General features: G+C 37.6%; 1 protein-coding gene across 1 annotated transcript in view; it reads right to left on the reverse strand.

The window, feature by feature from the left end:
• Positions 1 to 10,846, reverse strand: part of INTU (inturned planar cell polarity protein) — a 95,339-nt gene extending 84,493 nt beyond the window's left edge. Inside the window, exon 1 of the mRNA XM_074396928.1 lies at positions 10,703 to 10,846. Coding sequence (XP_074253029.1) covers positions 10,703 to 10,791 — 89 coding nt within the window. The 5' untranslated portion in view covers positions 10,792 to 10,846. The remainder of the gene's footprint in view (positions 1 to 10,702) is intronic.
• Between the last annotated feature and the right edge of the window lie 251 nt (positions 10,847 to 11,097).

The following is an 11,097-nucleotide window of genomic DNA, read 5'->3' on the forward strand; positions in this document are numbered from 1 at the left end:
AAGTGTCCAGGAATTTATCAGTTTCTTGTAGATTTATTGGTTTATGTGCATAGAGGTGTTTGTAGTAATCTCTGACAATAGTTTGTATTTCTGTGGAATCAGTAGTTATATCCCCTTTGTCATTTTTCATTGCATCTGTTTGATTCTTCTCTCTTTTCTTTTTTATTAGTCTATCTGTTTTGTTGACCTTTTCAAAAAACCAGCTACTGAATCATTGATTTTTTGAAGGTTTTAGTGTGTCTTTATCTCCTTCAGTTTTGCTCTAATCTTATTTATTTCTTGTCTTCTGGTAGCTTTTGAGTTTGTTTCATCTTGCTCCTTTAGTTCTTTTAATTGTGATGATAGAGTGTCAATTTTAGATCTTTCCTCGCTTCTCATGTGGGCATTTAGTGTTAAATATTTCCCTCTAGACACTGCTTTAAATGTGTTCCAGAGATTCTGGTACACTACGTCTTCGTTCTCATTGGTTTCTAAGAACATCTTTATTTCTGCCTTCATTTTATCATTTATCCAGTAGTCATTCAGGAACAGGTTGTTTGGTTTCCATGTAGTTGTGTGGTTTTGGGAGAGTTTCTTAATCCTGAGTTCTTATTTGATTGCACGGTGGTCTGAGAGACTGGTTGTTATGATTTCCATTCTTTTGCGTTTGCTGAGGAGTGATTTACTTACAATTATGTGATCAATTTTAGAGTAAGTGTGATGTGGTGCTGAGAAGAATGTATATTCTGTGGATTTGGAGTGGAGAGTTCTGTAGATGTCTATTAGGTCCGTTTGGTCCAGATTTGAGTTCAAGTCTTGTATATCTTTGTTAATTGTCTGTCTCATTGATCTGTCTAATATTGAAAGTGGAGTATTAAAGTCTCCCATTATTATGTGTGGGAGTCTAAGTCTCTTTATAGGTCATTAAGAACTTGCTTTATGTATATGGGTGCTGCTGTATTAGGTGCATATATATTTAGAATAGTTAGCTCTGCTTGTTGCATTGATCCCTTTACCATTATGTAATTCCCTTCTTTGTCTCTTTTGATCTTTGTTGGTTTAAAGTCTGTTTTATTAGAGACTAGGATTGCATCCCTTGCTTTTTTTTTGCTCACCATTTGCTTGGTAAATCTTCCTTCATTCCTGTATTTTGAGTCTATATGTGTCTTTGCATGTGAGATGGGTTTTCTGAATACAGCACACCGATGGGTCTCGACTCTTTAACAAACTTGCCAGTCTATGTCTTTTTATTGGGGCATTTAGCCCATATACATTTAAGGTTAATATTGTTATGTGTGAATCTGATCCTGCCTTTTTGATACTAGCTGGTTGTTTTGCCTGTTAGTTGCAGTTTCTTCATTGTGTCGATGGTCTTTACCATTTGGTATGTTATTGCAGTGGCTGGTACTTGTTGTTCCTTTCCATGTTTAGCACTTTCTTCAGGAGCCCTTGTAAGACAGGTCTGGTGGTGACGAAATCTCTCAGCAACTGCTTGTCCATAAAGGATTTTATTTATCCTTTACTTATGAAGCTTAGTTTGGCTGGATATGAAATTCTGGGTTGAAAGTTCTTTTCTTTAAGGATGTTGATTGAATATTGGCCCCTAGTCTCTTCTAGCTTATAGAGTTTCTGCCAAAGTTTTCTGCTGTGAGTCTGATGGCTTCCCTTTGTGGATAACTCGGCCTTTCTCTCTGGCTGCCCTTTTCATTTTTCCTTCAGTTCAACCCTGGTGAATCTGACAATTATGTGCCTTTGGGTTGCTCTTCTTGAGGAATATCTTTGTGGTGGTCTCTGTATTTCCTGGATTTGAATGTTGGCCTGACTTGCTAGATTGGATATGTTCTCCTGGATAATATCCTGAAGAGTGTTTTCTAACTGGGTTTCATTTTCCCCATCACATTCAGGTACATGAACCAAACGTAGATTAGGTCTTTTCACATAATCCCACATTTCTTCGAGGCTTTGTTCATTTCTTTTCACTCTTTTTTTCTCTAATATTGCCTTCTTGTTTTATTCATCAAGTATTTTTTAAGTACAAAAATAATATCATTGATTGAGAGTCAGCCTTCGCTCTGCTTACGTACTTTATTCATATACAATGCTGAGCATTCACATACTATAAAGTAAATATTTTCTCTATATTAATATATGGAAACTGAGCTTTGGGGAAGTTAGGCATCTCTAATCATTACATGGCTAGCAGTCAAAAGGCCAACCAAGTAATGAACCTAAATCAATAATCATTACATGAAATTTCCTCCCTTAGAACCCAGTAATTCAACTATTAGAGATCTACCCTGAGAAAATAAAGGATGGAAATTTATAAAATTCGTAAACATGAAAAGCTGAAAAAAATCTTAAAATGTTGAATAATGGAAAAGTTAAATATATATAAAATGTGATTAATATTATGATTTTAACTAGAATGTGTTCAAAGAGTAAAGCATGGGGAAAATGTTCATGTTGCAGCATGTAAAAAAAGGATATAGCGTTATTTTATGATCTCAACAGGTGGGTGCTGGGTATTCTCTAATGGGTAATTATAGTAATAAGTATTACAATAAATACAAGATTCTAATGGACTACCCAGAAAAAAACAAAGTGGTATATGCAGTCCCATAAAAAATTTCTTAGAAAAATTATTAATTTATGTTGTTATTATGGCATGGTTCCAACAGAGAAAGAGTACTGGGAGATGAGTCATCACATGGCCAGTAGTGGTGTCTGGAGAACTCAAAGGAATCTGGATTGTAGCTGTTGCAGGGACAGAAAAACTCTACCTCCATCTTCTTAGGGTCCCAGCTGGGCCTGAGAATTAAACTTACTAAAATAGATTAACAACAGAAAAGCAACTGGAACTTGTTAAACAGATTTTGAGGCCCTGCTCCACATCAACAGGATCAGAATCTCCAGGGGAGGGGCCTGGAAATCTCTATTTTAAACAAGTGCCCCCAGTGATTCAGCAAAGTTGAAAAACTGCCCTAAATTTTCCCTGAGTTCTGTTATTCATGCATACAGGCCCACTGGCCATTTCCTGAATAGGCCGGAACCCCCTCCCACCTCGAGAATTTGAGCCTGGCAGGCACGCCTCTCTCTCTGCTCTAGAATCCAAGTTTTACATGGCAGGGGAGCCCTTATAAAGAAGTGACGACCCAAAGAAGTAGTTCAAGTCAGTTAACTTATATACTTGATTGGACAAAGAATAGTTAGTTGTGACAAAGTAACTAAACCGAATTGGGAAGTTTAAAAGATAAGTTATTTTAACAAGGTCTGTACAGAATTCTCTTGGTTTCACTTCATGCCCTTGAGAATAAGAATGTTACATTTTTCTAATATAGGGAAGGTGTCTTTCACATGGGAGCTTCATCTGCTGCTTTTAAGAAACAGCACAAAGGCACTTGCTGTTTTTTAAGTATATTCAACCTAAATGGTCAATATGCCAGGAGAGTATATTTTACCTCCTTCACAGCCAGACAAGCTGCAGTTTGCAGCTTATGCTTTTAAGCTGAAGTTTAGTTGTAGTTGTCACATTAAACTATGTATATTTGAATTTCCTAGGTTTTATGGTTTTAGTTGCATTATTTCTAAATGTGCTTTTTATAGTGTTATAACAGCTATTGAATGTTGTAATTTATTTGTATTAATTCATAAAATTGTTTTCATCTTATACAGGAGCTATAAAACACACTTTATACCTCATTTTTTTAAAAATTATAATTAAACAATTTAAGGCATCCCTGGAAATCCACAAGAGTTTTTTTCCTTAAAAGAGGTCTATATGTTACCAAAGTTGAAGAACAGGAGAGGAGTTCATAAAGGGGTAAAAGGAGTGTTAGAGGCATTTGAACCAGAGCAACTCCATCTTGAATAGGGGCTGGGTAAAATAAGCCTGAGACCTACTGGGCTGCATACCCAGAAGGTTAGGCATTCTTAGCCACAGGATGAGACAGGAGGTTGGCACAAGATACAGGTCACAAAGACCTTACTGATAAAACAGGCTGCAGTAAAGAAGTTGGCCAAAACTTACCAAAACTAAGATGGCTGTGAAAGTGACCTCTGGTCATTATAATTAGCATATAGGGAACAGTGAGGATAATGAGCATTAGTTGCTAAAAGACACTCCCATTAGCATCATGACAGTTTACAAATGCCATGGCAATGTGAGAAAGTTACCCTATATATTCTAAAAAAGGGAAGAACCCTCAGTTCTGGGTATTGCCCACCCCTTTCTCAAGGATAATTCACCCCTTGATCAAGAAATAACTATAAGTATACTCAATCAAGCAGCCCATGCTTCCGCTCTGCCTATGAAGTAGTCCCTTTTTTCACTTTACTTTCTTAATAAACTTGCATTCAATTTACTCTATGAACTTGCCCCAAATTCTTTCTTGGGTAAGAAAGAATTTGGGGCAATAACTCTCTCTCGGCGTCTGGATTGGAACCCCTTTCTGGTAACAGGGGGTCCTTGAGGTAGTAGGAGGAGACAGCATCCAAGGCACCGATGGAGGGATATGACCTCCCTGGACACCTCTTCTCTAAAACTTAAGGGAAAAGAGCCAAAGAAGGGTGCTGATATGGATGGTGACTTGCCAGTTTCAGGCAGGAAGCTGAGGCAGTCTCCATGTGATAGTGTTTATTGTCTGGTAAGTAGGCTGCAATCTTGCCAGCTGAAAGTGATGGAGGAAGTAATGGGGTCAGAAGTTTGAAGAAAGTGGAGACAGGAAGGAAGGGAAGCAAATATTTCGACTAGCATTAAGATCCAATGAAAAATGTATTAACTTAAAATCAGAGAAACTGTATTATTTTAAAAAGCTGGAGTCACTAGAATCATTACTTTAAATTTCATGGTAAAATATACATGCTTACTTTCACCACAATCTTAAACATTAGAAATGATTTAAGATTCTATTCCAAAATAAAAAGTGCTTTAGGTAGCTCTTTAATAAGCTAATCTTTCCTTATTTTAAAAGCAACTTATTGGAAGTGAAAAATAAAATAAATAAATAAAGGACATTTACAAATTTTAGCAAAATACCACATTTTCTTTCTACAAATTTTTCCTCCATTTTTTGGTAAGCATCTAATAATTTCATACCCTGCCTCATAAACCTTGCATAACATCTCCTTGAATAAAGTCCAACCTATGTAGCTTCTTTTCAATTTTTTTCTCCAATTCTACAAACAACTGAACACCAATTCAGAATTAAATGCTTTATTCCATGTTACATCTTAAGTTAATCAAGCTGATCAACTTGCCTATTCAAAAGAATCAACTGGAGCTTGTTATAGAGATTTTGAGGCCCTGGTCTACATCAATAGGATCAGAATCTCCAGGGGAGGAGCCTGGAAATCTCTCTTTTAAATTAGTGCCCCCAGTGATTCAGCAAACTTGGGAAACTGCCCTAGACTTTCCCTCAGTTCTGTGCTTTATGCATACAGACCCACTGGTCATTCTCTGAATAGGCAGGAACTCACTTCCACCCCCTGAATTTGAGCCTGGCAGACAGACCTCTCTCCCTGCTCCAGAATCCATCATTCAAATAACCTTGAGCAAATGACCTCTACAAGCTTCACTTTCCTTATCTGTAATTTCAGATAATGGTACTTCATAGGACTGTTTGGAATCTAATGAGTTAATGCATGCAAAATGCCAAGCACACAAAGCGTCGACAAAGCAGCTATTTTATCTTATTTACTCACACAGTTCTCTTATTGTGGAATGATACTTTTCGAAAATTCATTTGCTGAAATACTACATCTTTCTTCAAGATCCAATTCAAATAGCACCTTTTCCCAAAAACCTTCCCGGGCACATCTCCTACCTCAGTAAGAATTCCTTTTTCTACTCTTTCCTCATAATCTATGCCGTAAAATTCTGTTAAAACTAATAACAGTCCGTCTTATACCTAAATTATATAGGAATACATCTATCATTGCCACCAATGACAATCTCCTGGAGAACCTGACTGGATCTTTTTCTTTTTCTCTTCAGTCTTTCATCTGTCACAAGATCGAAGTGAAGCAAAAAATGCCAAATGAAAATGTATCTTCTAGGAACTTTGCTATGTCATGAGTTACGTCAACGTCCTTGGCTAATTTACTTCCATGTGTTAGTTTAATGGATTAAACTGAGCAACAACAAAATTCACCACCTTGCTTGATCTTTCATCAAGGAAGAAATTATAGCAATCATTTTTATCCTTATTATAATTTTCACGTTGTAGTATCAATTAGTCCTATTTCTAAATTTACGTATCATATTTCTACTCACCTCACTAATATTTAATAAGCTTAGATATATTGGAAAGGATGAAGAAAGGAAAGGAAGAGGATGCCATTTTCAGGGTCTTTATATGAATATTCTCTTTCCTAATTAGCAACTGTAAGAAGACTTAAAAGATTTAGACTGGGGGATATTTTTATTTTCTCTTTTCCACTACAAAATGACCAGCCATCTTTTGAAGCCCAAATAGATTTAATATAATGCATATGAGACATAACATTCTTACTTCCATAGATTACCATCTTGATTAGGCAAGCAATACAATTCCGACATAAAATACACCAGATAAGGACACAATTAAATATTTAGTATCATTAGCAGGTTCAGGAACTCTTTCTCTAGTAGTAATAGAAGGCTAGCAATGAGAAGTAAATGAAAATAGGGCCACATGAGGTCATATTCATTAAAAAAATTTAAACTACGAGGTAAAAATTATGTAAGAGTTTTGTTATAAACTCATTAATATTGCCTTAATTGTGGACACAGAAATGATAATACTTTATGGACTATGTTGTAATAATGACAACCACAATTATTTTTAAAATATGAATAAATAACTTGATAGACCAACAAAATAGCATTTTAGAAACTGAGACTTTATTATGCAGAAGATTTCAAATTTCAGATAGAGTTAAAATATATCAAAATAACATTTCAGCAGTCCTAAATGTACAGAATTGCATTATGGCTTAAAATTCTCATTATCTTCTATAAAAGTTGAATTACTTGTTAAAATGCATGGAACTTACCTGCAATCAGATCATATATTCCACATTCGAATAGTAATGGAGTACAGATGAGAATCCAGAAGCACAAGCAAAACCGAAATAGATGGCCCAAAGCTCAAGACCAAAACCCAATTCATTTACTCCTATTTATTTCCATTTTATATCTTCATTTACAAATTATAACAAATTTGGCAAACTGTTTTACCACTATAGATCAATAGCTGCCAATCAGAAGGAAAGAAGGCCCCGTTAAAACAGGAATACAACAACCCTGGAAATTGTTGATGGCTGACAATCTGCTGATGAAGAGGAAAGTAGAAAACAAAAGGCAGACATGAGAATTACCAAAAAACCACAGTTTATAAGTGAGTGCCAAATACCCTAAGTAGCACCTAAAAAAAAATTAACAGCACTGTTGAATCCTACAATAATTTGCCCTTGACTCTAAAAATACTGGATAATCTGTAAGTGCCATGCATTCTCCAGTCACGGGATCCAAGCTCTCATCCTGAATTTGGCACCAATAACCAAGTGAAAGTAGACAAAGTTTCTCATCTGAAGGCAACAATAATAATCTCTGCCTACTATATAGGGTTGCTGAAAATCAAATGAGATAACCCTTGAAATCTAATGCCTTAGACCTTAAGAAATAGAGCAGCGTGTACTATATATTTTCAAAAACTTTTGGTTTTATAATTATTCATTGTAATTTTTATTTTCGGATCTTAAAAATATATTACATACTCTTTTATTAACAGAAATATTACTTAATTGGGTATACCCCATGAGAATTGTTGATAGTTGCAGTATTTTAAATATGCATATTTTCACCTTTGGCAAGAGTATCAAATTTGGGTCATCAAAAATTTTGAGACTCACCTCTAGTTCACTCTCTCCACTGGCTTAGGTGCCAAAAAACCAGCACTCTAGCCTGGACCAGCACCATTCATTAGCTGTTGGGCCTTGGGCAAAGTCACTTGGCTGAATCTTCTCAGAACCTTTAGGAATAGCTATCCTTTTGTGTTTTGTTATAGTTTTTTTTTTTTTTTTTTTAAATAGAACTGTTGTTAACATAATCCCTTATACTTGACAGAACTTTAGTTTTATAGAGCACTTCCACATCATCAGAAATTCACAGCAACACCTTATCAGGTGGGTATTATTCCTTTATATTACAGAAAGAACAGGGAAAAATACAAATAAGTTAAAAGTCTTGCCAAGTCACACAACTACTTTGCAACAGAAGAAATAGGACTCCAAGGAAATGATTAATTTGCAATAGGCTTGTGCATATGTTTGCAAAAAAAATTTGCAAAATACTGAGTGTTAATATGATGGTTTGGTTATTTCTTATAATCAAGATGACACAAAAATAACTTACTTCAGCAAAAGTAACTGAGAAATGCAATACTGATGCTTTTCCTTGACTCAGACAACCTATGTGTAACTTTTTTCAAAAACCAGAATAGCTAAATGTATTTTGCTGAGCTATTGTTATTTTAGTATTGACATTTTGAAGTTAGCACCTCATGCAGAGAAAAGTTTGCAGCTTTGCTTCAGTTTTGGTTTGGCTGAAGTATCTTTTTCAAAAGCACAGCAATTTAATGCTTCACATTTTAAAAACCGATGGAAAACATACAAGTACACACTCAGAAAACTTACCCTTTAAAGTAATATGTTAAAATAAAATAGAATCGTCTGCTATTTTATCTTGTCTATGAATTTTCTATGGCCCATGGCTACTAGTCTTTTTAATGCAATTGCCAAAATTTTGTGGATGATTTACAATGGATGTTTTAAAGGAAAAACATAAAAATTTTGTAACAGTAATATTTTTTAAATAGGCCAAACATTGATAGAGTTCATGAGAACTATGATAAGTACAAGTATGATTTAAGGGTTATCAAATCTCCCTAATTTCTATAACATTATGTGTAAACAAATCTGTATATATACAAGCAAAAGATACTTGATTAGATGTGAGCTTGGGTGAAATACACCTTCATTAAATGAAAGAGAAACCTCTCAGATGTCTAAGCTTTTTAAATGTGTGTTTGAAAACATTAAATAATAAATAACCACTAATAAGAGTAATGCATTGTAGTAGCAAAAAGATTTTTGTTTAATGTTGAAAAGAAAGCAGTTAGCCATGATACTGACAAACACATTTATAGTTCCAGATTCCATTGGTTCCTTTGGCATATGGGAGCAGTTATTTGTAATTCAGATAAAGTAGCTTTTCATTCTAATACTGAGTAGATTTATTCTAGAAATATTCCACTACTTCCGAAATAATTATCTCAGTCTTGATGACTATAGCTTAGACATACTCGTTTGCCTGGTTCATTCGGATAGGTTTGTGCTTTGGATCTGAAACCCTAAAGCGTTCGTCAGTTTGAAATTTTTTGGCACTTGCCATTTGAAACATGAGAAATATGAAGAAATTCTGTTGCAGCAAGGTCTTAAGCTTTTAAAATTAGCACCCCTCCCGGTTTTACCAAAGTCATGCTGTGAATGAGTTTTTAGTTAATGCTTCTTGGGATTTATTCCTGGACTGTAATTTTATCAAATGCAGACGGAATTGTCTTTGGGAATTTAGCAGAATACCCTTTTCACCTCTCATTTAATAATATTTGTATTTTATATGGCAGGGGCTCTTTGGGGGTTGGAGAAAACCAACTGCAGAAAATTGCAGGTTTCAGAAGACAGCTCTGAAATTGCAGACACCCGGTTTCTCCCTTGCCTAGTCTTTCTTTTTTTACTCACACTTCCAATAAAACAGGATTTCTACAGCTCATATGGTTTTGTACAAAGACTTAAAAGGGTCACTTGAAACGTTTACAGATGAGAGGGCTCACATAAACCTCCCCCTGACAGATACTTACTAAGCGCCACTTCATCTTTCTCGCCACAAATGTATTCAAGAGATACTTTAGCTATATTTCTAAAAGAGTTTTTTTTTCTCCTACAGCGTCTTGTGAAGGCCAGGCCTTCCTTGAGCTAAAGCAGCATTAACTGCCTGGCATTTCATCCATCCTTTCTTAAAATTGAAAGACAATTTGCTCTTCAAGTGGACTATTTTTTTCTCTTCTATAAACCCATCACTACAACCATGGGATTTAATATTTGTTAGTCTATTTTGCATAAAGGATAAGGTTGGACCAAAGTATCAGTAGTTAAAATTAATGCACAGGCAGCTTACGGAAAGTTGGGGTTCTCATTCTTCCTAGAGAAACTCTTAAATTTCTTTTGTGTAGTTGGTGGTGTGTGGGCGCGAGCGCATGCGCGCGCGTGTGTGGGAGGGGGTGGGGTAGAATTAGATCTGTTAAAAAAGCAGCTCTTTTCAATTCCAGTCACAACTAAAGTTTAAACAAAACTCTCAGCTTCCTGGAGGAGGCCAGGAGGTGTTTAAGGGACAGCTTCGCTTTATGTTTCTTTCTCTTGTTCATAAGGTAGCGCTTTGCGGAGGAGATGGGTGACCCGGACCGCGCGGGACCACTCTCGGCGGCGGGACCCGGTGGATCACTGGCACCCGATTCTGGAAAGGGTGGGGAGCAAGTCCCAACGGCTCTCCGCGGCCGGTGCCGCACTAAGGAGAATCCCAAATCGGATGCTTCCCGAAAGACCCCAGAAAGAAAAGCCGCCCCTCCCCGGCCGTCATCCCCGGGACAGGAGGGCGGTCTTGCCCCGCGCCCCGGGGCCCTGCACTGACCTGTGTAACAGCACGCGCTGCACGGAGTCCAGGTCCTCCAGGCTGCGGGGGGCAGGTTTGGGGATGCTGGACCTGCCCACCTGAAACATGCCCACTGGTGACTCGCTGCCGGGGCGGACGTCAGGTCACCCGGGTCTCAGCCCCGGCGCCGCGGGGAACCTGGAGCTGCCAGGCTCCGACGCGCGGAAGCCGATGGGTGAAGGCGGCGGTGTCCGCTACGGCGGCCCCTCCTTCGCCCGCGTGCTCCCCAGCGGGTCTCGGAGCCCCGCGCACCGGCGGGCGGAGCGGCCACTCCTCGCTGTGGGGGTCCGGGACAGGTGGGCGCTCAGTGGGCCGCCACCCTGCCAGGGGTCGCGAAGTCCAGGCTGTCCCCTCTTCCACGTCTGGGTTTCCCT

The sequence above is a fragment of the Saimiri boliviensis genome, chromosome 3 (genome assembly GCF_048565385.1).
Source record: "Saimiri boliviensis isolate mSaiBol1 chromosome 3, mSaiBol1.pri, whole genome shotgun sequence".
Classification (NCBI taxonomy): Eukaryota; Metazoa; Chordata; class Mammalia; order Primates; family Cebidae; genus Saimiri; species Saimiri boliviensis.